General features: G+C 41.7%; 1 protein-coding gene across 4 annotated transcripts in view; it reads left to right on the top strand.

Moving 5' to 3' along the window:
- Positions 1 to 880: 880 nt before the first annotated feature.
- The window catches only part of SEC24D (SEC24 homolog D, COPII component), a 111,220-nt gene continuing 84,343 nt past the window's right edge, over positions 881 to 27,757 (top strand). Inside the window, exons 1-6 of one of the 4 annotated variants that reach the window (XM_027103602.1) lie at positions 881 to 1,131; positions 3,310 to 3,468; positions 11,600 to 11,729; positions 16,766 to 16,914; positions 18,498 to 18,776; positions 19,059 to 19,189. In XM_027103602.1, coding sequence (XP_026959403.1) covers positions 3,351 to 3,468; positions 11,600 to 11,729; positions 16,766 to 16,914; positions 18,498 to 18,776; positions 19,059 to 19,189 — 807 coding nt within the window. In that variant the 5' untranslated portion in view covers positions 881 to 1,131; positions 3,310 to 3,350. The remainder of the gene's footprint in view (positions 1,132 to 3,309; positions 3,469 to 11,599; positions 11,730 to 16,765; positions 16,915 to 18,497; positions 18,777 to 19,058; positions 19,190 to 27,757) is intronic. The other 3 variants (XM_027103603.1, XM_027103605.1, XM_027103604.1) reach the window with 3 other exon arrangements.

Raw genomic sequence — 27,757 nt, 5'->3', positions numbered from 1 at the left:
TTGTACCCCAGAAGAAAGTGTGTTTTGAAAACAAAACACTGGTCTGGTTTTAGTTTGAACAAAGTGGTAGTGACACCAAACCTCGGGTTGTCTGAAGGTCTTTCTATTTAGCAGTGGGGGGTTGTGAGAAAGCAGCCGGATGGTCCTGATTTTTAAGTCTAGAGAGAGAGGTCAAGTTCCAGGTCCCACATAGGTCACCTTTCTTTCTCAGCTGTTTCTCACAGTACAGTGAGCTAAACGTTGGGTGCTTACACATGTAGCGATCCTTATTTTGGGGTGGGATCAGTCATCCTACTTCACAGACAACGAATATGTAGACATTCGTTGAAGGAATACACAGAAATCTAGCAATCCTAGCTTCAGTGAAGACACGTCTTCCCATACTTTTCAGTTGGGACATCCTTTCCTCCCTTTTTGCGCCGCGCTGACAGCTGCCTTGGGAGTTCCTTCCTCTCTAGTGCATCGCACGAGTACGTCATCAAGTTGCCCGTGTACATGTGCCAGATTCGCCTTTAGACTGTAATCTCTTCGAGATCCAGGAAGCGTGTACCTTCCGGTATCGGCAGTGCAGTGCCTGAAATATCCTAGTTACTCAAGTAATATGTAATGAATGAACAGCCGAATCTGCAACCTGTTGAATGAAAGAATGAATGAACCCTCAATACAAACTCCCTCCTTCCTACGGGGCTGCACGGTGAAAATGTTGCTCTGATTCAGCAACAGCATTAAAATCTTTGACCTGTTGGAGGGAAAGGAACAGGCAAACAAGACGGACAGGAAGGGGCAAAAAGACAAAAAAAAGGGAGGACGCGCGGCCAATACGCGTGCCGCGCTGGGTGGCGGGCGCCGCCGCAGGCCCCGCCCTGCCGGCGTTTGTGCGCGTGCGCCGGCTGGAGCGCGGCCGCTGGTCAGAGTCCGGGCGCCGGGGGCGCGCAGCCGGGAGAGTGTTTGACGTGGCAGTTCCCAGTCCAGCTGCAACTCCGCGAGCGAAGCCACCCTGTGGGGACACCGGCCCGAGGCGAGGCACGGCGGGAGAAGCGGCCGCCGCGGGACCTGGGTCACCAGGGGCAACCGGCACTGGGAGCAGAGCGCAGGCTCTCGGAAGCCCGGCGGCGTGCGGGAGCCGACCAGGTAATGCCTCGCCCAGCCTAGCTGCGCTCCGGCGGGACCCTCCCCAGGCACAGCTGGAGTGGGGTGCGGTGCCCGGACGGGAGTCGGGGGTGGGCAGAGGCTGGATGCTCACCTGTGGCAGGGCAGCGGAGGAGACCTCCTACTTTGCTCCTTTAGCCCCTTCGTGCAGTTTAATAATTGGGGGTGGGGTGGGTGGGCGTGGGCATTTTTTACCCGCCCCCATCTTTGTGTCTGGGGATGCTGGAACTAACTCCCTGATTACGGCCCTCAGTAGCCACGGTATTCCAGCGTCGCTGCCAGTGGTTTTCTGATCTCCGTGTCAACTTAATTTCCCCTTCTTTGGAGGAAGCGAATGTTGTGAATTCTCATGGTAATATTGGCAGCTGTATCTTCAAGCTTCGGGACAGCCTGATAGTGAAACTGATTTGTCCAAATCTGAACTTGGCCCAGGGGCAGATTCCATCTTGGCTGGAATGGTCGAGTGACAGCGGACTGGGGGTTGTCCTGGGCTTGAAGCTCCCCAGATTTTGAGCCTCGGTCTGCTCGTGGCAAGTGGCTTTCTGCCATGTTGCCTCTTGAAGCTGAGTCAGGTTTCTGTAACTTGGGGCTCCGTGTGAGGAAGTTTGACGTGGCAAACTGGATTGCGTGGGGAAGCAAATTCCTGCCAGGACCAGTTAAGAGGGACCCGACTGCTTCCTGCTCTTTGGAGTGAACATCCCTGCCTTTCCTTTCTGTCACTCAGCAACAGGCTGCTACGTAGGTGTGTTCCTGCTGACTTCCTAAATGCGCTTGGTTGGATGAGCTTGACCAAAGCTCAGGCTGCCACGTCTCTCTCCGCTAAGTGGGAGGAGGGAAAATATATTGTCAGTAACACAGTGGACCAGCAGGCCTATCTCTCCTTTCTTTAGATCTCCTTTTCCAAGGAGAAGAAAGTGATCTTATAATATTTTTACTTCGTTGCTTTAATTTTGGAGTCTTAGAGTTTAATACGAAAACGAAACCAAATGAAGAATGCAGTTTCCTGAATATAGATTTCAGACCTTAGCAGGTTGCACTGAACTTTTAGCGTAAAAGGTAGCATCATAGAATAACAAAAGGAAGAATATTCCTATGGTGGGTGAAAAAACTGGAGAGAAATCATAGAATCATTGTTTTATATCTGGAGAGGCTTTTAGAAGCTTTATTTTGTAAGAGGGACCTGATGCGCAGAGAGGTTCTTCAGCTTATTCCGTGTCACACAGCCAAGTATTGGCAGATTTGTAGTGTAAACCCACTTCTCTTGCCAGGATTCAGAGCTTTTTCTATTATAAATTTTTTTTAAGAATAGTTCTATGAAATGTCTCTTATTTATGAAACTTGGAGAAAATGACAAATTTAAAACAAATTGATGTTTGAGTTCTGAGTAGAATCAAGATAGATCTGTTGTATTTGTGAGTTGTGTGTGTATGTGCCTAAACACATATGCAATTGGACTTTTTTCCTTAGTTTCTTAAATATATGTGCATATGTTCTTAGAGGTATGATATTTAAATCAGAAAGAAAGTCTGTCATCTTTGACCGAGAAACCACTGACAACTCTCAAATAGTTGTAGGCTGCCACCTGGCTTCATCAATATATGACTCATAAAGTCAGTCCATTATCACCTTACCTTCTGCTATATTTGTTGGACTTTTGATTTCTCTTTATCTTAACTGCCTGGTTAAAATGACTAATTAGGATAGCACTAAACTGACACAAGTCAAAACATCTGATTGCAGACTACTGGCAGTTCTGCTGGTCAGTCGATTGAATGACAAGGTGATTATTGCCAGTGACAAGCTCTGTGCTGTAATGGGGCTGTGGAAACCAAAGGCACCAAAATAGTAGATACGTTTATGAGAGACTGTGAAACAGTTTAGTCTTACAATGAAAAAGTGGTTGGCAGCTGTTATTCAGGATTTCATGCCTGAGAATTTGCCTAGGGCTATAGAAGTGAGTTGCTGAGTTCCACAGAGCTATGGTTAGAGCCTTTTTAGGGGGTAATGATATGATATATTGTATGATATGAAGCTGTCTCATGCACCTGATAATTGTACCTTTCCTCAAACCATCAAAAACATTTATTAACAGTGTTTATATTTTTAATAATGTTAAGTGACTCAAACCCTCTTGTTAACAATTTCTTTTTTCTGTTGCAGGGTTCTTTTATAGAACTGTTCCTTGGAATGATATTTTCATAATGAGTCAACAAGGCTATGTGGCTACACCTCCTTATTCTCAGTCCCAACCTGGAATAGGCCTTTCTCCACCGCATTATGGGCACTATGGGGACCCATCTCACACAGGTTCTCCACCAGGTAAAGTGCATTATTTTGACCCATATGTGATTATCGAATCTCAGCCTCAGAGACATAAGATGTTCTGAAAGAGCTTTGGAAGAGTTGAATGGTCATGGCTTGAGATTATAGGATTATTTGGAAAAGCCTACCTCATTAGTTTGGTTATTGCATGGACCAGAATGAGTTTGTTTGAAAACAAAGACACTTGCTGAGTGTTTTGTTTTTACTGTTAGACTTGCTCTTGCTATTAATCAGTGGTGTGAGGTTATTGTAAACACTAAAAAACCCCACAAATTATGTATGTGAATATATATATATATATATACACACACACATACACACACACTATATACTAAATATATGTATATTAAATATATACATATGTTGATATTGGAAAAATATCATTAGATTTGTATGCAGAAGATTACTCAGTGACGATAATAACAAGAAAAACATGGCCTTGTTTTGAAATCATTATTGAATAATATTGGTTGCCTTAAAATATGGTACCCAGCAGGGAATCTTGGCTTTGGAGCAGAGGTGGGAGAAAAAGGAGTAATGGAGTGGGATTGCTATTGCTCTGATGGCAGTTGACACGATGAAGTCACCTCCTGTTATCAAGGGGCTGCTCTGAGGGACCAAGTTTCAGTCAGAAGTGAGGCTAATACGAGCTTGTTTCAGTTCTGATGATCCTAGATTCCTGAAAAATATTTGTGTAAGACAGTTCTTGGGACTTCTGAGGGAATTCTGAGGAATTCAGTTCAAATCCTTGGTGGGAATGGGCTGTGTATAAATCAATGAGTGTCTCTTGCGGTTCACTAAGACTGACTCAGGTGTGTAGGATCCAGGCTGTGCTGAGGAGCATGTATGGGTGCAGAGTCAGCCAGGGGTGAGGAAAGCCTCTAGGGAGGCTTGGTGGTAGCAGCCATGCACAGTTTGCTGTAGAAGATGCTGTGAGACTGTGAATTTCCTGTGGGAAGTCACTCTGATGACTTAGTCTGCCCATAATTTTTAAAAACCTCCAAATGAGGCATCCTCCTCTTGAGGACCAGTCCTCCCCATGACATTTCTAGGTCTGGATCCTGTAGGAACCATTTAACCCATCTTTCTCTGGTTTCCTTCTGTCCGGTGGTTCATTCCCGCCCAGCATTTATATATAATGATAATTATAAATTTCTCTTTGCATGCTTTCCATGTATCAAAAGCTGGTCCTAAAAGATTTACGTGGATTATTTTCTTTAATCCTCATGCAGTGCTACTCAGGACGTTATTAGCCCTATTTTGCAGCTAAGAAAACTGAATGTCTGGTATACGATGATTTATCCAAGGTCACAGAGCTGGTGGTGTAGCCAAGATTCATGCCCCGGTCCCTCAAGAAAACAAACAACAAACTCCAATACACACCTAAGTATAACATTCAGTATTATTCACTTTTCCTACCTGTCTTCACAGCCATCTTCTTAAACAAGTACTCACTTCACTCACTCACTCTCCATCCTTGCCTTGCAGCCGCTCCATGGCTCAGTGTGGTCTCTGCTCCATAGCTTGGGCCCCATCCACCCTTCCCCTTCTCCACCGGGGTGGTTGGTGGCCTCCTATTACCAAATGCAGTAGACGCTCTCCTGTCCTCTTTTGAATTTGACACTGTTTATTGCTCTTGTTTGTACAAAACTCTTTTCTCCTTTGGTTTCAGTGACACTATCCTTTTGTTATTTTTCTTGGTGGGTTTCTGGACATCTTCTAAGGAGTTCCCACCCCTCTACATGACCCGTAAGCAGTGCTGTTTTTCCTTCTTTCTTCTGTCTCCACGCCTCTTTTCCTCTCACTCTGTAGATTTTTTCCCTTAACCTTATCGTTCCATATAAAGTACTAGTCTCTCAGATCTATTTCTCCAGTTCACATGTCTCTCCTAAACTCCAAATCTGTATGTTCAATTGCCCACCTGTTTACATAGTATATCAAACTCATCGTGTCCAAAATAATTCCGTATTTTTTTTATAAAACCTATTTTTTTCTGATATTCTGTATCTCACCTGGCAGCTATCATTCATTCAGCTACCCAAATTACAAAGTTTCACTGTTTAAAAAAAAATCTCTTCCTTTTACCTTCTCTAATCCAAATTCTTCTGGGGTAATCGTAAGTGTCTTTTCTACCTATTTCCTTTTTATCCTGTTGTCACTATTCTTGTTCCAGCCATCCACCTCTCACCTGGATTACTAACATGGTCTCTTAACCCTCTCTGCCTTTCTCCAAACATTCAGCCCTGTGCTGGAGGGACTCTTATAGCCTGCAAATCTAATTCTGACTTTCTTTTGCTTCAGACCTTTCCGGGACCACCAGAAAGCCAACCTGTGCCTCTATGTTCTTCCTCCCAGCAGGGCGTACCTCACACTCCTCCTTCAGACTCAGTTCACGTGTGGTGCTTGCAGGCATTTCTGACCATTGTTCATTCTCAAGCTATTTGTAAATCCTCTTCTCCTGTGTTCTCTAACACCTGTGCAGCCTCACTACAATTTACCATACTGTGTATAATAGATGTGCCTGAGCAGAGAAGGTCTTCATTCAATGTATGTTCGACGAATGAGTGAATGACCAGCTGCTGCATTCATCAGCAAAACACTCAGGTGTTTACCAATAATAAAAAAAACTGTCTTTGTTGGATTAAATCCTTCATGCTTTAATTTAAACCTCTTTCTCCTTATTCAATTCTCAGATGGATATCAGGCTATCTGACTCTGTATACGTACCTTTCTGTAAATTATGGTGTCTTTGTTTAATGATTTAAGGAGGTCACTAAATTACCCTAGCCTCTATTTCTCTGTGCTGAATGACCTTAGATCTCTTAGTCTTTGGTCATCACGTGCCTTCTTTTCTAGCCTTTTGGTGATCCTTTTGTTATTTTGTGTGTGTGTGTGACAGACACAGGCAACTTAGCTGTGGTTCCTTGAAATATCTATTTTACTGTAGATCTGGCCAGTGCTAAGTCTTGGTTTGAATTTCTTAGATACCATATTGCCATTTGTGCCTGTTGTGTAATGCTAGTGGTATATAATAACAACTATAACAGATTTATTGAGTGAGCAAAATACTTGTGGAGATACGACAATGAATAAAATGAACCTAATCTCTGTCCTTATAGTACTTACTTGTCTGGCAGGACATGCATTAAGGAAATTGACAATGACAGTGCGGGGGAAGCACCATCTTGAGGAGGTAGAGGTGGGCTGGAAGCACACAGTGGGTGCACCTAACCAAGGCTTACAGGTGAAGGGAGTCTTCCTGGAAGGAAAGACCTGAAAGATGAGTGAGAGTTGGCCAGGTAGGGAGGCAGCTTGCTGGGGTTGGGGAGGTGCCACTTTTGAGGACCTGCAAGAGGTTTACCATGGCTGAGGTGTAGAGTGTGAGCAGTGAGAGGTGCCTGAAGTGGAAAGTGGGGCCACTAAGGCTTTATTTAGGCTTTATTCTAAGGGCTGTGGGGTGCTGCTGAAGCATTGTAGGCTGGGAAGGGTCACGATCCCATGTATATTTTTCAGTTACACTCCACATTAGGAAGAGTGTGGAGAAGGAATCAGAGTGGGCACACTGCTTTCTGGAGCAAGGTTTCTTGTCCTCAGCACTGGTGACATTTGGGGCCAGCTAGTTCTTTGTTGTGGGAGGCTGTGCTGTGCATTGTAGGGCCTTTAGCAGCGTCCGTGGCTTCTGCCCGTTAGTATTAGATACCGGTTCTCCCTCTCCTCCCCCAGCCCCCGGCCCCAAGCCCTGGCAACCAAAAGCCCTAGACATTGCCTGTTGTCCCTTCAGGTGCAACATCGCCCTTGGTTGAGGACCACTGGTCTGGAAGCTGAGGGGCAAGAACTGTTGATGTCCTGGAACTGAGGCTGGGGGCTCTGGGGGTGGTGAGGCTTCTGATAAATAGTGAGCTTATGTAGGTACAGCACCAGGCACAGTGCCTCGGGAACAGTAGTCATTACAGTTCTGCCCATATAATAGGGAGTTTATCTTTGTTTATTTTAGATAAACTTTTTTTTTTAACAAATAGTTTTTAATTTTGGTTTTAGTTTGTCAGATCCAGGGCCAAATCCAAGATGTGCTTTTCTGCGATGTTGTTTTGGTTGGGGTTCTTTTGCCAATAACAGAAGCCAGTCTAGCAGAAAGAGATTCGTAAAAGGGTATCAGGAAGCTAAGAGAATATTAGAGAGTCAGAGAACCAGGCTTGGGACTCTGCGGTCCATAGAGTGCACACCCTACATGGGGCTATTCCGTCAGCAGCCACTGCCTGTCTAACCTGGAGCCACCATCTCTGCCCCCTGGCCAGGGTCTCCCAAAGGTGTTTGGCTTTGCTGAATTTAGAGCACATGGCAGCCCAGTTTATAAGGGAGTCTAGGAAATGGAGATTGCATCTTTCCAGCTCAGGACCATACAGAAAGGCAAGCCAGAAAGGAATTGGAATTGGTATTGAATAAGCTGGTCTATAAAATCTGTCACTGCATTAAAGACCAGTTTATGATTTTAGATATTTTTCTTTGAGCATAAGCATAGTTAGATCTTTCTCTTGGTATGGTTTTGCTTTCCTATTAAAATTCTCATACTGCTCTGTAAAGAACCTGATTTCTCTTTATTTCTGATCACTTATGAAAATGCCAGTGATGTGGCCAGGCAAAGACTATGACTTTGCAGATAACAGTGATACTGACTTCCCTTTGCCCTGAGTATAGAGTCCAAATGGCACCCAGGACTTTGCAGTCTGACCCCAGCCAACCTGGACAACCTCTGCTCCAGCCACTTTCCCCACCATCTGTTCATACCACACCTTTTGCCAGTCCCTGATCACACCACGCTGTCTCAGGTCTTTACTTGAGCTTTGCCTTCTGCCTGGAATCCCCTATCCTGTCTCTGTACTAAGATAACTCCTGACTGTCCTTCAAGATTCAGCTCAAGTAGTCCTTCCTCTTTGAACTTTTCTTGATTCCCCTAGGAAGAGTTAGGTAGTCCCTCTGCACATTACAACACTCGTCACAGGGCACTGTAATTGTTTACATGGTTATCTCTTGCCCAAGAGCTCTTAGTGCCTCGGAGGCACATTGAATGTATGTTGAACAAGAATGAGTTTGAATCATTGCTATACAGTTAATTTCCAAAAATAAAAGGGATTGACATGTACACACTACTATATTTAAAATAGATAACCAACGAGGACCTACTGTATAGCACAGGGAACTCTGCTCAATATTATGTAACAACCTAAATGGGAAAAGAATTTGAAAAAGAATAGATTCATGTATACGTATAATTGAATCACTTTGCTGTACACCTGAAGCTAACACAGCATTGTTAATCAACTGTACTCCAATATAAAATAAAAAGTTAAAAAAATAAAAATAAAAGGGGAAGAACATTTTAGTAAGATTGGTGTATGACATTTCTGCTTGAGTAAGAACTGTGTTTTGTTTTGTTTTGTTTCGGTTCTGTTTTTAGAAACAAGTTAATATGTGCATCTCATGTACACATGACATGAGTAACTCCGAGGACAGTTTTTTGATTTTCTAGACATATATATGAGGGTTGTTGATGAAATTGCTGTTTACCTACTTATTTAAGAAACGAGAATATCTTTAGTTTCTTGTAGTGCATGTGATTGTTTACTGCTTTAGTGCTAGTATTGTAGATTTTCTACTTTTGTCCAAAATAATGTTTTAAAAATGAAAATACTAGTGTGCATATAATTATGGTATATATGTCTTGTTAGAATATAAATCCTTGAAAAAAAGGGCAAGGGATATGGCCAGGGAGAGAAACTAAGATTTCTTGAGAGATTACCTTGATTTATCGGGCATTGTTCTGGATGCTTTTATACCCATTGCCTCATTTAATTCTCAGAACAATCCGCAGAGACAGGGGACATTATTGCCGTGGTACAGTGTTAAAAGCTTAGGTTTCGAAAGAACAACGTATCTTGTCAGGGTCACAGGTGTTTAATGGTAGGGGAGGAATACAAACTCCAGTCTGTGTGACTGCAAGTCTCATGTTTTTCTAACTTTGCTGGATTTGGGGTTTAAACTCTATGTAAAAATAAGAGTAATATTTGTCATTTTTTTTCTTGGTATATGGAAAATGGCTAAATATACTGTGACTGTAAAGGTAATATAAAATTTTTCTTAAGTTTGAGGAATCCTGTTTTAAGAAAAGAAACCTTTGTAAAAGTTTCAATAATATTATTGACGAATACCGCCACCTCACTGGTTATATTTCATCCTGCATTACCTGGGCATCTGAGAGCATGCGCTCCAAAGAATTGGCCAAAAAGTTCATTTGGTTTTAAGTAAAAATGAAAGGCACATTTTTCGTTTCACCAAGAACTTAATTGAACAATATATTCATTAACGTATTCATTAACCGAACGAACTTTTTGGCAAACCCAGTGTGACAATGTAAGAAATTCTTTCGGGGCTACTGCAAGGTCATCCAGTCACTTCCCTTACTGTCTGAGTGAATAAACTTTCTAGAAGAAGATAAAAGCAGAAAGGAGATGTTGAGTATGAAATACCATCATGAGGTCAAATGGAGGAGTGCACAGAAGCCAGCCAAGAGGTCACTGGTGGTGGTGCCAGAGAGGAAAATGGGGTCAAAAGTAAATTGAATGGTAGAAAACAAACTTATGGTTACCAGGGGGTAAGGGAGGGAGGGATAAATTGGGAGATTGGGATTGACATATACATGCTACTACATATAAAACAGATAACTAATAAGGACCTACTGTATAGCACAGGGAGCTCTACTCAATACTCTACAATGGCCTATATGGGAAAAGAATCTAAAAAAGAGTGGATATATGTATATATGTAACAGATTCACTGCTGTACAGCAGAAACTAACACAACATTGTAAACCAACTATACTCCAATAAAAATTTTTAAAAAAAAGTAAATTTAATGGCCTGGAGCAAAAACAAGCAGGATGGAAGTAGAGCAAATAGAAGAAATATACTTTTTCTCTTTTTTTTTCCTTTTAAAAGACTGAAAGAGGTGTCGCAAGTAATCTAGTCTAAGCCTCTCCTTTTGCAGTAAGGGAAAACTGAGCTCCACAAAGATAAACTTCTTTCCCAGAGCCATCCATCTGCTAGTAAGTGGCCAGATGGGGTGTCGAACTGCTCTAACCCAAGCTCAATGATTTTTCTCCTCTACCATGATTTCTCTAGAAGAAGGAGAGAAAAATGTCTGAGAATGGTTTTAAAGAGAAACCTTTAAAGATCTCTATTGGAGAAGAGCTGCTTATAAATTAAAATGCCGGCACTGCCAAGAGCATCTCTTAATCACGTGTGATTCTGTATTTTGTGGGGTTTTTTGTTTTTTTTGTTTTTGTTTGTTTGTTTTTCGGTACATGGGCCTCTCACTGTTGTGGCCTCTCCGGTTGCGGAACACAGGCTCCGGACGCGCAGGCTCAGCGGCCATGGCTCACGGGCCCAGCCGCTCCGCGGCATGTGGGATCTTCCCGGACTGGGGCACGAACGTGTGTCCCCTGCATCGGCAGGTGGACTCTCAACCACTGCGCCACCAGGGAAGCCCTGATTCCGTATTTTGTATGAGTGACCATGATGACTTGAGAAGTCCCTCAACTCTTGAGAATCCTGGAAAAATTATTAACTCTGAAGGCTGTGCTCTGGATTCATTGGAGAAACAGATGCTATTCTCCGTTCGTGTTCCTCCTGCTGTAACTCAAATAAAGGCATTTTCAGAGGCTTTTTCCCCCCATAATTAGAGTTAGGATGTTTTGTGATGCCTCATACTGTTTTTTTTTTCCAGATTTGTATTCTGATATCCAATGGACATTTTTCACTGTGTATTCTAGCATTCTTTGTGTGATAGTGTGTTCCATCAAGTTGCCTCTCTACCAAATGCAAAGATTTATTTCTTCTATTTTAGTTTCTGTTTAGCGTTAAAAGGATTTCTGCTCTTCTATCATTGTGATGGTCAAATAGTGATGCCACAGCCTGGCATTGGTAAGCAAGATGGTTAAAGCAAGTGTGAAGGAGAACTTGTTCTAACCTGTTTTTCCTCCTCCCCCTCCTATTTTGCATTTTTAACCTAATATCTTTGTGTCCTCTCTCTTTGCACTTTCATACTCTTCTAAACTCATGTCCTTCCCTTGCAGGTATGATGAAGCCAGCAGGGCCTTTGGGGGCTGCTGCCCCCGGGGGGATGTTGCCTCAGGGCCATCCGCCTCATGGACCCCATCAGTTTGGCCAGAATGGAGCTCATGCCCAAGGTCCTCCTCTTCAAAGGTGAGTGAGATTCCAGCCCTCATTTGTATAATCTACTAAAATGATCTTACAAGTCCCTTCTACACTTGCATGTTGGTTGATTGAAACTTTGACCTCCTGATACTGCCCACATCCTCGAAAGGATCTACTGGAAAAGTGCCAGGAAACAAAGCATTTAGAGAAGTTAGGCCAGTGGTAAAGCCTGTGGATTTGATGTGGAAGGCACACGGATGCCAGTGAGGGACTCTTGAAAGGCAGGGTGATAGTAAAAACAACACGGGGAATAAATCATCTGTGTTTATAAATTAAGGAAGGGAGAAGTTGGAGGCAGGCCTGGAAAAGCCAAGGTATGAGATGTGGGAGATGCTGGGACCATGCAACCCCTCAGGACTGTGCCCTGGGAAGGGAGTCCACATCACACCTTCCCTGCTGGAATCCCATTGTTGTTTGTCCTGTGAGGTGTTGCTGGTGAGAATCCCAGTGCCAAGCTGTACACGGTGTTTACGTTGGAATTTCTCCCAGGATCACCCAGAGGCTTCATTTCCCAGGTTCCTTTCTCAGGTTGTCAGGCTGCCAGGTTGGGGTTGGTGGAGGAGTAACCCTTCTGGAGGGTTCTGGCCCTTGCTGATGGGGAGGCCATTTCGTTACCCTCTGAAGGAGCCTGTAGTCCCTGCTAGTGGGAGAACTCCCTCTGGAGTGTTTTAAATCATCAAGTTAGTTCACTGACAGGGCATTTGTGAGGTTGACATTCCCTGGCTCTTGTCTGTTGTGATAACATTTGCCATTGACGTGGTAGCTCTGAGATGCAGAGTGAAGGTTGATGTAGGAATCACTGGCTGAGTGAGACTGAGTAATTGTGTTTACATGGGATCGTGGTTTGAACAAGGAGCACGAAGTCAAAGGGCCTGACTCAGGACCTGCCCCTCCTGTCTCTAGCCTCAATAGCATGGTGGGGAGGCACGAGGGGAGGGCAGAAAGCCTGAACCAAGACGCTGCCTCTGGTTCAAGCAATTCACTAGCCTTGTAATGCTGGTGACGTTCCTGGGCCTCTAGACCTCATTTTCCTCACTTGTGAAATGAGGAAGTAGAATTCTCAGTCCAGAGTATGGAGGAGAAAATCTGTAGAAGTACGTTGTTATGAACTGCCAAGCAAGTCAGATTTTTTTTTTTTAAAGAAATGCGAAAATTGAAAGCCACTTTGAAGTTAAGAAAAGATTTGAGTCACTGGTATTAGCCTAGATTGGATTGATCTTTTCAGTTATTTCTACTTGCTTCACTTGAATTAGGTTGCTTAGAAGTAGGTAAATCACAGACGTTGCCATCAGACCGATCTAAGCTGTGTGATTGTGAGCTCAGCACAGCGTCTGGCACAGTGATGAACAGAGGCTCTAGGGTTGGGCACGTTTGATACCCTTGGCTCAGGGAGTATTGGCTGGATAAGTTACTCCGCCTCTATGTGCCTTGGTTTCCTCATCACAGTTGTAGCAATAATAGTGTGGTGGTGAGGATTTTGATCACTAATCCATGCAAAAAACCTTGCACAGTGCACAGCGCCCATGAAAGACAATGCATGTTAGCAGTTATCAGCAGTGTTTCCACTGGATATGGAAAGTCTACGGTCTCTTACTTGCCCTTCCTACTAGCTCAGTGTTGCTACCCACCTCAGCTCGGTTTAGGAATCTGCCTTATTGTGATTCCCAGGGAAGCACTGACAGATTTTGCCCCATCTCTTCCTCCTCCACTGTTCACTTGCCTCAACTTGAACTGTGAATTAAAGGTTGGAAATGGGATTTAAAGATGGAAAAGTCTAGTATTCAGGCTAAGCCTCCATGGTGAGGCTACCTAGCCTCTTGGGACATATTTCTGTGTATACAGTTCAGTGCAAGCACAAAGGGCTCAGTGACTGTGCAGGTGAATCACACCAGTCTGATAACAGGGGTTGTCAGAGAGCGTAGATCCCATATGACCTGGCTATGGTTATAGCACTTCAGGGAGTCATTTGTACTTAGAGGACCCATCATAGAAATCTTTTGATTTTTACCATATCTAAGCTGTCGAATAAAAACGTGATTAATTCAGAGTCATTATGTTGATTTAAATTTAAAAATTATAAGTTTTATTTTTAAATGTTGCTACTTCAAAGGTAATGTTTCCTAAAACTTAAAAATCATACCTAATCACTTGTCTTTTGATGTTGCCTAAAGCGGAATAAATGTCTTAAACTTGTAAGTGGTACTAAAGTTATCTACAAAGTGTTACTGCTGGGTGGGATTAATCTCCTAAATAAATTCTATAACCTAAAGTTCCTTTTTTTAATTATAGGGGGAAAAGTCAATTGTAAGTGTTCTATTTTGACCAAGAAATGGCAAATTGGGTGGGAAGGAAGGTTGGAAGGAGACTCGTCTTCCCAAATCGAAACTATTATTAGGGTGAATCTAATAAGAAATTGGTTGCAATGGAAAAGGAGAAAACAAGAAAAATAAGAGAAATACATACTTGTTTTCTCTTCCATTTGTGTGTGTATGTGTAAAGCAATGACATGATTGAGCAGAGCTTTGTTTTTCTCTAGTCTATGGGCTAAGTATTTAACAATCTAGATTTTGTATCAGTCAAGTCTTGAAAAATTTGGTACCTTATCTCCAAATTCTCACAAACTTCAGCATACAGCTCACTTCCTATGCAATTTGAAAATGAAACTTGAAACTGAAAAGTATTTGAGGTTGAGCAGGCCACAGACAACTGAGTCAACTCTCTAGAGGTTTAGGGTTAAACTGAGGCTAACTTTTCATGTTTTGTTAATCCTCTGGTTATGATCCTTTATGGTTCTTTTTGGTTCTTTTTGATGGTGAATCTGTCCTCTTCTGACAGTCAATGAAACAGTTAATTAAAATATGTAATTGAATGTTTCTCAGCCCAGAAATATGTTAAATGAAGTAATCAATGAGAAATATTTAAATCTATATGATTGTTAATTCTAACCATATTATATTTACAGCAGGGAAAGGGATTGTTCCATTTTTATGGATTGAAAGCTGAAAGCTACAGAGAACTAAGTGGCTTGTCCATGCTCACACACCAGCTCTCCAGGCTAGGGTCAGGGGCCTGGATTCTCATCTAAGCTCTGACACCCACATGCTGTGTGGTGTTGGATAAACTAATTTAGTAAAGTAATGAAATTGAAAAATATTATACCACTCTGTATGTTTAATATGTTTTGTTAATCTCTTTTTTCATATGTATGTCAGAGTTCTTTTAAATTTTTTTTTTTTTTTTTTTTTTGCGGTACGTTGTGGCAAACGTTGTGCCACAACTCTCACTGTTGTGGCCTCTCCCGTTGCGGAGCACAGGCTCCGGACGTGCAGGCTCAGCGGCCATGGCTCACGGGCCCAGCCGCTCCGCGGCATGTGGGATCTTCCTGGACCGGGGCACGAACCCCGTCCCCTGCAGCGGCAGGCGGACTCTCAACCACTGTGCCACCAGGGAAGCCCTAAAATACTTTTTATTAAAAAAATATTTAATAAAAGTTACCCTTTGCTTTTTTACTTTTTACTTTTAAGTTGATAATATTGCATTTAAAATCCATATCTGTTTAAGACTTAGTTGATCAGAAAAAAAAAATTTGTGAATTTCTGACGCCTAACTCCTAGGATATGTATTATGCAATGAATGATGAGTCGGTTTTTTCAAGTCAAAAAGTAATAGTTAATGGTGTGCATTCTTTCATTCTGTATTTTAAATCTTTAACCTTTTGCTAAGTTAAAAAAAAATACTTGAGGGTGCTTGTCATAACTTCCATTTGAAACATATTTCATCCTACCTGTACTATCTCTATAAAAAATGATTCACAGAATGTTATATTTTAAAAATATTTCTAACATCTGTGAAATATCTCTGAACATGTTTTGGGGAATTTTTTTTTTCAAATGATTAAATAACACTACCCACCACCTCCTCCCATTAACTGCTGGTTAGCCCAAGCCCTGTAACCATACTTCACACTACAGCCACTAATACATTCTTGTAGAGAATGTACATTCTGCCTGTGTGCAATTGTTTCATATATCTATGAAACTCCATGCATGAGTTTTAAGAAAAAGACAAAAAGCATCATTTCTTGAGAAAAAGAAATGATTTCTTTTTATGATGCAGTGGATTTACAAAACATATCTTTTTTTTTTTTTTTTTTTTTTTTGCGGTACGCGGGCCTCTCACTGCTGTGGCCTCTCCCGCAGCGGAGCACAGGCTCCGGATGCGCAGGCTCAGCGGTCATGGCTCACGGGACCAGCCGCTCCGCGGCATGTGGGATCTTCCCGGACTGGGGCACAAACCCGTGTCCCCTGCATCGGCAGGCAGACTCTCAACCACTGTGCCACCAGGGAAGCCCTACAAAACGTATCTTTAAGACAGTTCTCAAAATCATTTCTAAGTGATCATAAAGATACAGTCACAAAGCATTTTAGTTTTCTTGACTTCTGGTCTATTGATCATTAGCCCTAGCATAGTTTAGGGTGTGATGGACTCAACTTCCCAAATTGATTTCCAAAACTTGTTCTTTGTTTATGTTAGAATTTTTTGGGCTAGGTGTCTTGATATGTTTAGCATGTAAGCATAGATATGGGATGATGCTACATGATTCATTTTGAGCTCACATTGAGGTTAATTAAAGATTTAGTGTATAACTGCTGTATTTAAAATGGGTAACCAACAAGGACCTACTGTTTAGCACAGAGACCTCTGCTCAATGTTATGTGGCAGCCTGGATGGGAGGTGAGTTTGGGGGAGAATGGATACATATATATGTATGGCTGTGTCCCTTTGCTGTGCACCTAAAACTATCACAACATTGTTAATCGGCTATACTCCAATATAAAATAAAGAGTTAAACAATAAATAAATAAAAGATTTAGTGTATAATATCAGTCATTTTCCTAGTGCCACTAGATGGGCTGATTTAATTTTACAAGTTACTGACATTTGTTGTATGTCATTTGCATATGAGACTATATGATATTTTGCATATGAGACTATATGATATTAACACCCCTTTTCTCTCTCAGATTTCCTGGCCCTCCACCTGTCAACAATGCGGCCCCCTCCTATGCACCATACTCACCCTCTACACAATCGTCTTACCCAAGTCCGGTGTCCACTTCATCTGTCGCCCAGCTGGGCACTCAGCTCAGTGCTATGCACGTCAACAGCTATGGTAACAATTTCATTATTCATGCTCATTGACTGTCTTGTCTCATGAGTATTTTTACTAAGAAAGGTTTTCTTCAAGTTCAAAATAGACATACCTCTGACATACCATATTGAAGTAGTATTTGGACATTTTCATATAAATCATCTGTATTATGTAAGGCAATAATTATTTTTTTCCAAATCATGCTGCCATTTATTTCAAGATAATTGAAGGGCCCTCAGAATACCTTATGTTCAACACCAGATCAATAAAGAACAAAAAATGCTGACTTCACAAATAAACATTAGACCAGTGAAATTATTTTAAGAAATGTGAGGATAGTTTAACCCTGTGTTTATTATGAGTCCCCCAAATCAAAAATATAGTACTGTTTGTTTCACAGTGCTTTTTTTGTTGTTGTTGTTGTTTTTAATATAAATTTACTTATTTATTTATTTTGGCTGTGTTGGGTCTTTGTTGCTGTGCGCGTGGGCTTTCTCTTGTTGTGGCGAGCGGGGGCTACTCTTCGTTGCAGTGCGTGGGCTTCTCGTTGCAGTGGCTTCTCTTGTTGCAGAGCACGGGCTCTAGGCGCACGGGCTTCAGTAGTTGCAGCACGTGGGCTCAGTAGTTGTGGCTCGCGGACTCTAGAGCACAGGCTCAGTAGTTGTGGCGCATGGGCTTAGTTGCTCTGCGGCATGTGGGATCTTCCCGGACCAGGGCTCGAATCCGTGTACCCTGCATTGGCAGGCAGATTCTTAACCACTGCGCCACCAGGGAAGCCCCACAGTGCATTTTAATTCTGCATTTAGATCATGGGAAGAATGGAAGCTCAGATGCTGTGGGACAGAAAAGAGAACACTAGGAGAGAAAACAGTTACAGTACCAAGATTAACATCAATAGCAATGCTGTATAAGAGCCATAGAAATTCTCTCTGGAACAACAGCATAGTCAGCCATTTATCTTGATGACAAATGTTTTCATTACTTAAAGTTAGTTTCTTAAAAGTATCAGTAAAAAAACCCCTCAGAGTATTTCTTTTTACTGGTTTCAAAATGGCTAAGTCTCCAAAGCAGCAGCAGTGCAGTTTCACATAATCAAAGAAAGGAAAAAATAATCTGGTTTTATGATTTCCAGTATAATTCGGTAGAATTTTAGTGGCCCATCCCGTCTCCTTGGTTATTTCTACCTACTTCCAAAATCCATTCGATCAAGTCAGGCACAGGATGCAAATAATTTATTGACTTGAGTGAATAATGCTTGTCACGCAAAAAAATTTTTTTCTTCTGTATGATTTTCTATATTCTGTACCAGATAAAATTCCTGAATTAATGCCATGTGTCATGAAAAGTGAATGCAACTGAGTTTAAATTTATCCTACTAATTTTCTCACTATCATTATAAGTGTTGCTCCACTTGTATGCAGTACTCCAAATAGCATTTGTGTCACTTTCTGAATGATGATTTCGTCTTTGGGGGAAAAAAATGTGACTTGTACGGGTGCCTTCTTGCTTTATTCTGAAAAAGAAGTGTCCCTGTTGTATACGTGGTAGAAGTCAGAGTGTTGAGAAGTGTGGCATTTAGGTGGGCTGGTCTTTTTCTGGCCTAGGTTCGGGCATGGCTCCCCCCAGCCAGGGCCCCCCTGGCCCTCCATCAGGAGCAGCAGCATTCCAGGGTCCTTCACGGTCTCCGCAGCCATCCATCTTGCAGCCTGGATCTCAGGTTCTCCCACCACCACCCACTGCACTAAACGGCCCCGGTGCCTCACCCTTGCCTCCATCAACGCACAGACAAGATGGGCTCCCCGGGCCTGCTCCTCCAAACGCCCAGTACCAGCCCCCGCCTCTTCCAGGACAGACCCTGGGCCCTGGATATCCTCTGCAGCAGGGTAAGGTGGGCAGGGCTCAGAGGAAGGCCTTGGGTCCCCTGAGGGTACCCTTAATTGGGAATCATCAGATTTGTTCCTGTGTTACTAGGCATCTATCACTTACTGTTTTTGAATATTGTGGCAAGTGCAAAGTAAAGGGGAACTGTAAATATTCACGTTTAACTCCCTGCCTTATTTAATATGAAAAATGCAAGGTGCTTGACTGAACAGTATAGTATTGTCAATGAGCCCTACATCTGGGTTTGGGGATTATAATAATTTCTTTTTAAAATTTTTTCTAAGCAGCCAACTATGGCCCCCAGATGGCAGGTGCACAGCTCTCCTACCCAGGAGGCTTCCCCGGAGGTCCTGCACAGATGGCTGGTCCACCGCAGCCCCAGAAGAAGCTGGATCCTGACTCTATCCCCAGCCCAGTAAGTGCTCTTTTCACTCTCACAGTCTACCTAACAAAAAACCATTCTTCATTCATTGTTCTCAGAAACTATTCAGTTTGTTAGCATTTATCCTGTCCTTTATTGTCAAAGCACAATACCCATCACATGGATAAGGCTTGCTTCCTTCTGTGTATGTATGGGGGTGGTGAGGGTGGGTTATGGCATACCAGAGGTCTCCATGAGAGAAACAGCCTGTGCAGATTTTTTTTTTGGTATCACGTAAACTTGGCAGTATCTATTGATGTTTATATTCACATATATTGGCAGTATGTATTGATATTTAATGAGTAATTAGTAGTAAGAGTATAGTCTATATAAAAATGCTATTTTAAGAAACTAAAGGACCCTTTTCAGGATACTCAGAGGAGTACAAAGTATTTGGCGTATTTAAAAAAACTGTTTTAAATAAAATTAGAGCTGTAACTTAATTCTCCTCCACCCAAGTGATTTTCTTTGGAGAATTACTTTTTAGTAACTGTATCAGTTGGCTTTTATTAGGTTAATCTGCATAACAAACAGTCCCCAACTTGGCTTACATCCACAAAGATTTATTTATCACTTAGGTTACATGTACACTGCAGTAGCTGCAGTTTGGTTTTAGGTTCTGTTCCATATGCCCTTATCACTCCAGAATCTAAGGTGAAAGGGTACCCCTTATCGGGGACATGTATTCTCATGGCAAAGAGAGAAAAGGAGGAAAACTGGTGAAAAGGTTCAATAGCTGTTAAAGCTTCCAGTCAGATGTGGGACATGTCACAACCACACACATGCCCTTGGCTGAAACAAGTCGTATAACAAAGTCTGATGTCAATGGGGGAGGGATATAAACACTTCCCTCAGAAGAAACTGCAAGTCTTATGGCTTTGAGCAGGGATATAAAGTCCTTTGGAATAAGAATGAAATTGTCTACAGTTAACTTTCATCTTTGAAGTGGTTCTATAAACATGAGTAGAAAAAGTTAGAGACTAAGGAGCACTAAGAGGTATTATATTTCATATATATATATATATGTATGTATATATATGGCCTAACTTTTGCATGTAACAAACCACCAGCAAACTTAGTAGCTTACAACCACTATTTATTATGCTCATGAGTCAGTAGGTCCTCTGGGCTGGGCTTGACTGATTTTGGCTGGGCTTGCTTTGTGCATCTGGGGTCCACTAGAGGCTTGACTGGAGCCCAAATGGTCTAGGATGGTCTGTGAGTTTTCTGCGGTTGCTATAATCCAAGTACCATAACCTGTTAGTCACAGGTTTCAGGGATTAGGACATGCATGTATCTTTTTGGGGGGCTATATATTCAGCCCACTATAAATGGTATCATTCATGCATTTGGTATTTGTTACCCATCTGTTAGCTGGGGATGATTGAGTCCTGTCACCAAGCAGGATAGCCTAGGTTTGGCGGTGCCAGAGATCCAAGAGGGAAAGTAGGAATATGCAAGGCCTGCTGAGGATGGTCTGCAGTGTTCTCTCATCCAAAGCAAGTCCCAAGACCACCCCAGAGTGAAGGGGCAGAAAAATAGACCCTGCCTCTGCATGGGAGGAGCAACAAGGTCCTTAAAAATGGCATAGGTATAGGTAGGGGTGGAGTATTTTGGCTGTTTTTGTACTCTACCACTTATTCTATATTTTTTAAAATATAAACTTGAAGACTTGTGATAAAGTATCTGATGCTATGTTAGAAATTAATTTTTTTTTTTTTGCGGTACGCGTGCCTCTCACTGTTGTGGCCTGTCCCGCTGAGGAGCACAGGCTCCGGACACGCAGGCTCAGCGGCCATGGCTCACGGGCCCAGTTGCTCTGCGACATGTGGGATCTTCCCGGACCGGGGCACGAACCCGTGTCCCCTGCATCGGCAGGCGGACTCTCAACCACTGCACCACCAGGGAAGCCCAGAAATTAAATTTTAATAACTCTTAGTGCCCTTATTGATGATCATGTTACTTTTCTAGTTTAATATTATTTGATTATTTTTCTAGTTTACTAGAAAAATTACTTTTCTAGTTTAATATTATTTGATTATTCCAGTTGAAGAAGTATCATGTATTTACATGATTTACATTTTGACTTCCTGTTTCTCTGCTTGTATACAACATCTACAGACCCTTTGGGTCGTTCCATTTCATTCTCTGATGTTTCTATCTCCTGGTTCATTGTTAGTTAATCTCTCCAGTACTGTTTCTGTTACAGTTATTGGCAGTTTTACTATCCATCTGTAGAAACTTCCATTTCTCTGGCCTCTCAATTCTTGATCTTATTTTCTTCCAATGTTCTTTGTATCTACCCCACTTACTCCTATCGTTACCAGTGACTGTACACCTTCAAAGTCTCAGTTGAAAGCATCCCATCCTCCAACCACTGCCTTCTGTCTTTTCAGCTCATTCCCTTTAGGACTCAAACTTCAATAATAATTCACCTACCAGGATTTACAGCCTACCATTTTTTCTTGACTCACGCCACCTTCATCTTCGCACTTCTCCTCTGCAGCTTATATTATGTGATCCATGATTATAAATCTGTCCCCTTGCATCTTCTACCCTGAACTCCTTTGCCCCGTCCCTCCACTGCATTCACCTAGAAAATTCCCATTTGTTGTTAAACCAACTCTCCACCTACGCCGTGCCTGCACCCCAGATGCTGAAGGCAACTTGAGAAAGATGCACACCACGCTTACTGGTCTCTCTTTGAATTCATAACCACTAAACTAAAGTGAACCTTTAGTTGTGTGTTTCTAAAACCTGACTGCACAGAATAATAACTGGTAGAGCATTTAAAATTATTGATGCCTTGCTCCCAGCCCCCCAAATTACGATTTAGTTGTACTGGGCATTGGAGTTTTTCAAAGTTCCTCTGTTAATTCTAATGTGTAGTAAGTTTGGAGACCATCACCCAACTCCGCTGACCCTCCCATTTTCCTGGATGACTATCATTTCTTCTCTCTTGAAACTCCTAACACTACCTTTTCCTTTTCTGACTCTTTAATGATAACCTGCTCCTTATTACACTGAGAAAATAGAAGAAATCCAAAGAGGACCTCTGCATGTTTCATTTCCACATCTCGCTGCATCTGTGCTCATTTTTCCCTCTTCCTCCTGTTAGTGTGGATAAGCTTGTCCATACTCCTGACCAAGGCCATCACCTCCACTTGTGCCCTAGAATCCACCTCTACGGCCTTTCAAGAGCAGCCCTTCAGAAAATGTCCCCTGTATTAGAGTTCTCCAAAAAACAGAACCAATAGGATATATGTCTATATATGGAAAGAAATTTATTTTAAAGAATTGGTTTACTCAGTTGTTGGAGACTGGCAAGGCCAAAATCTGCTGGGCTGGCCAGTGCTCTGGAGACACAGGAGGAGCTGATGTTGCAGCTTGACTCTGAAGGCATCTGAAGCAGAATTCCCTCTTCCTCAGGGAGACGTCGGTATTTTTCTCATAATCCTTCAACAGGTCACAAGAGGCCTACCCACGCTGTGGAGGGTACTCTGCTTCACTCAAGGTCTACTGATTAAATGTTAATCGCATTTTAAAAAATACCTTCACAGCAAGATCTAGACTGGTATTTGAAACTGGGTACCATGGCCTAGCCAAGTTGACACATAAAATTAACCATCACATCCCCTCTCTGCTGCATTATCTTTACTTATTTGAAGATAAACTTAAGTTTTTCTCTGTCTAGATCATTCTCATCAGAATATAAACCTCCCGAAATACCTCTTATTGTTAATGAAAGAAGCCTCCTTTGTCCCTTCCCCATATCTATCCAGTTTCCTCCCTATTTTGTGGCTCTCTTTTACAGCAAGAAATCTCTAGAAGGGTTGCCTTTACCCACTGTCTTGGTTCATCTCCTATTCCCTCCTGAACCTGTTCCAGTTCAGATCTTATCACTACAACCCTACTAATACTATGCTTGTTCAGGTCTCCAGTGACCTCCCATTTCCAAATCTTGTGGCCAATTCTCAGATCTCCTCTGTCTTGACCTGTCAGCAACAGATTTGACACATCTGTTCATTCCATCCTCCTTGAAACACCTTTTCAGTGGGGTTACCGTGTCCCCAGCACATAGAACAGTGCCCAGTACATAGTATGCACTCATATTTGTTGAACGAATGAATGTTAACAACAAAAGCAATGAGCAGTATATTGTATCATTCATCCAAGACCCTTAAAATACACACATACAAATCAGTCCAATATTATTTTATCTTAAGAGTAATGGCAACACCACCCACTCCTTTACATCTCTGCTTATTTCACTGGTGGCTCTTTCCTGTTTCCTTTGTTGGTTTCACCTCGTCTTTGCAACCTCCTCGTGTTAAAAGTGTCCCAGAGTCTTTGGACCCGTCCCCTTCTCCATCGACATTTACTCTCTAGTCAGCTCTACTCGAAGTGTGCTCCTAGGACGGCGCATGAATATTGGCTGGAGCAACCAAAATGTCCATCAGCAGATGACTAGATAAGGAAGATGTGGTACATATATACAATGGAATACTACTCAGCCATAGAAAGCATAAAATAATGCCATTTGCAGCAATATGGATGGACCTAGAGATTATCATACTAAGTGATGTAAGTCAGACAAAGACAAATATCATATGATATTACTTATATGTGGAATCTAAAATATGATACAAATGAACTTATTTATGAAACAGAAATAGACTCACAGACATAGAAAACAAGTTTATGGTTACCAAAGGGGAAACGGGATGGGGGAGATAAATTAGGAGTTTGGGATTAGCAGATACAAACTAATATATATAAAATAGATAAACAACAAGGTCCTACTGTATAGCACAGGGAACTATATTCAATATCCTGTAATAAACCATAATGGAAAAGAATATAAAAAAGAATATATATATATGTATAACTGAATCACTTTACACCAGAAACTAATACAACATTGTAAATCTATACTTCAATAAAAAATTAAAAACAAAGCAAAACAAAAAAAACATTGACTTGGAGCTTAATAGAAATGCATGTTCTCAGGCTCCACCCCAGAACTGAATCAGAATCTCTAGGAATGGGGCCCTGGAACCTGTTTTAACAAGCTCTTCAGATGTTTCTTAGGCACCCTAAGGTTTGAGAAGTACCACTTTAGGGAATTCCCTGATGGTCCAGTAGTTAGGACTCCACACTGTCACTGCTGAGGGGCCGGGTTCAATCCCTGGTCAGGGAACTATCATCCCACAAGCCACACAGCACGGCCAAAAAATAAATTAAAAAAAAACAAAAAACAATAACAAAAAAAAACCCAAAACGTGGCCTGAGAAGTACCGCTTTCAATGACTCATTCTCTTGGCTTTAAATGAGAATGTAGATGTCCTAGTCAAGACCTTTTCCTTGAAATCTAGATTAAAACCCCATTCTTCCAGGTCCTCTGGCCAAAAAACTTGGAGTCATCCTTGATTCTCTCTTTCTCACATTTAGTCCTTTAGCTAATTCCATTGCTTCTGCCTTTTGTGCTCATCCTGGTCCAAGCCTCTACCATGTATACCCACCTGGATTATCATAAGAGCATCCTAACTGGTCTCCCTGCTATTCTGGTCTGCACAGCAGCCAGGGTGATCCTTTCACATTCTAAGTCAGATGATGTCACAGCTCATAACAAACCCTACAATACTCCTGTAGTTAGAAACCAGAGTTCTTACAAAGGCCTGCAAGACCCTACCGTATTTGCCACCCCTGACACCGCCCACCCCCTGCCACACACACACGCACGCATGCACCCACACACACACACACGCACGCACGCCACTCTGACCTGGTCTCTTACCACTCTTCTCCGTCACTGCTTTGCATCACACCAGCCTCCTTGTTATGCCTCAGCCACGCCAAGTGTACTCCTGCCTCAAGGCCTTTGCACTTGCAGTTTCCTGTGCCTAGATTCTCCTCCCCTGCATACATACAGGGCATGGCTCAATCCTGCATTTCCTTCACGTCCTCATTGCTCATCCCCCATCTCACTGGCACCCCATCCATATCACTTCATATCCACAGCACTCATTACCTGACATAGGATGTATCTTATTTACGCATTTATATATCGCCTGTCTTCCATACTAGAATGTCAGCTCCAAGAGGTCAAGGATTTGGTATTGTTCACTACTGTGCCCCTAACACATAGAACAGAGCCTGGTACAGAGTATGTGCTCACATATTTGTTCAATGAATGAATGTTAACAACAAAAGCAATAAGCAGTATGTGATGTGATTTATTCAAGACCCTTAAAATATGCACATATAAGTCAGTCCAATATTATTTTTATCTTAAGAGTAATAAAATAGCAATACCAGATGGAGCCTGTTTTTATATTCTTAATACCAGAGTAGGATACTTTTGCTAACTAAATTAATTCTTCCTTCTGGAAAGAAAGATGTGAAATCATGTTTACCGAACTCCTGTTGCCTTCCAGCCCTGAGCTAAGTGCTCACTACAACTCTTTTGGATGGTGGTCTTAGCCATATTTTGGAAGTGAGGACACTGGTATCACCATCAAACTCTTCCTCACTCTTTGTATCAGGAGGAGGATTATTCAGCAGTTGAGATCTTCCTGTTCTCCTCTTTCTCTCACTGTGCCCAAGTGCAAATAATTCTGCTTTAGGCAGCCTGCCTTAGATGTGTACATGCATCTTATTATCTTGTCTCTCCCTTATCCTTTTTGTTCATTTATCTCAAGAGAATCACTTTCTTTTTTTCTCTTTCCTGATTCTGTTTTGTGAAACTAGAATACTCTGTTCATAGCAGATATGTGTGAAAGTAATTCTAGTGGCGGAAAAAGAAATCTATACATTTTGAAGTAGCATTGGCATTATCACCAAATATTGGCAATATCACCAAATTTGAAACCCTTTAAGAACTGAGACACAGTCACAATCTCTATTGAAATTTCTGTGTTTTATCTCTAAGCTGTTTTCCGAGAATATGGATTTGAGGTAAAAAAAAAAAAAAAAGAACCACCAAAAAAACCCCTGTATTTTTAGAAATTACTAGAACTGTTTGTTATATTTCTCACTCTCTTTGTAGTATTCTAGCCAAGATGGGAATTAATTTAGAAATGTAATTACTACCAATGACATTGTTTCTTTGGAGGCAGTGCTTTGTGAGTTGCAAATGGCTAATTTAAAATAAACTTTTTAGAAGTAGAGTCTATCTGAAGACTGAGAGCTATCTATGTTCAATACATACATTATTATGACTTTTACCTCGCTTTCGTATTTGACACTTCATTGGTTGAAATGATGACAGTAAATGTAAATTACTCCAGTTTTGAATGAACCAGATGAACCTTGTGGTTGAAATGTAGAGTGTAATTACAGTGTTTTGATTTTTCTGTTTGCTTCTTGTCTCTGCCCATGGTAGCTTTTAGTCTCGTTTGTATCTTAACAGTAGTTGTGTTTGGAGCATATTCTATGTCCTTAATTTAATAAAAATTCAAATCCTATGAAATTAAAAAGACAGAAATGCATGGATTTAAAAGCAGGCTAAATCTGTCTCTGATATGCTGTAAAAACCAAGGATATCAATGCCAGGTGGGGCCTGGATTGGATGAGATGGGAAGGGAAAATGGAGCAGGTAACGTTTCAGAGCTTGGGGGAAGACAATTTTTATATTAGTAGTAGTTTCTTTTTTTTAAATCGAAATACAGTTGATTTACAATATTGTGTATGTACAGTAAAGTGATTCAGTTATACATACATATATTTTTTTCAGATTCTTTCCCATTATAGGTTATTATAAGGTATTGAATATAGTTCCCTGTGCTATAAACACAACAGTAAATCCTTGTTGTTTATCAATTTTATGTATAGTGGTGTGTATATGTTAACCCCAAACTCCTAGTTTATCTCCTGCCCCTTCCTCTTTGGTAACCATAAATTTGTTTTCTATGTCTGTGAGTCTGTTTCTGTTTTTTTTTTTTTTTTTTTGCGGTACGTGGGCCTCTCACTGCTGTGGCCTCTCCCGTTGCGGAGCACAGGCTCCGGACACGCAGGCTCAACGGCCATGGCTCACGGGCCCTGCCGCTCCGTGGCATGTGGGATGTTGTCGGACCGGGGCACGAACCCGTGTCCCCTGCATCGGCAGGCGGACTCTCAACCACTGCGCCACCAGGGAAGCCCCTGTTTCTGTTTTGTAAATAAATTCATTTGTATTATTTTCTAGATTCCACATATAAGTGATATCATGTATTTGTCTTTATCTTACTTCGCTTAGTATGATAATCTCTAAGTCCATTCACATTGCTGCAAATGGCAATATTTGATTCTTTTTTATGGTTGAGTAATATTCCATGGTGTATATATGTGTGTGTGTGTGTGTGTGTGTGTGTGTATACACGCACCACATCTTCTTTATCCACTCATCTGTTGATAGACACTTAGATTGCTTCCAAGTCTTAGCTATTGTAAATAGTGCTGCTATGAACGTTGGGGTGCATGTATCTTTTTGAATTAGTTTTCATCTTTTCCAGGTATATACTCAGGAGTGGCATCACTAGATCATGCGGTAGCTCTATTTTTGTTTTTTTGAGGAAACTCCAT

Source organism: Aethalodelphis obliquidens, unplaced genomic scaffold (genome assembly GCF_003676395.1).
Source record: "Aethalodelphis obliquidens isolate GAN/ISIS:26980383/991018 unplaced genomic scaffold, ASM367639v1 scaffold6, whole genome shotgun sequence".
NCBI lineage: Eukaryota > Metazoa > Chordata > Mammalia > Artiodactyla > Delphinidae > Aethalodelphis > Aethalodelphis obliquidens.
Note: the sequence above shows the minus strand (reverse complement) of the source record. Positions and strands in the feature narration are given on the sequence as shown.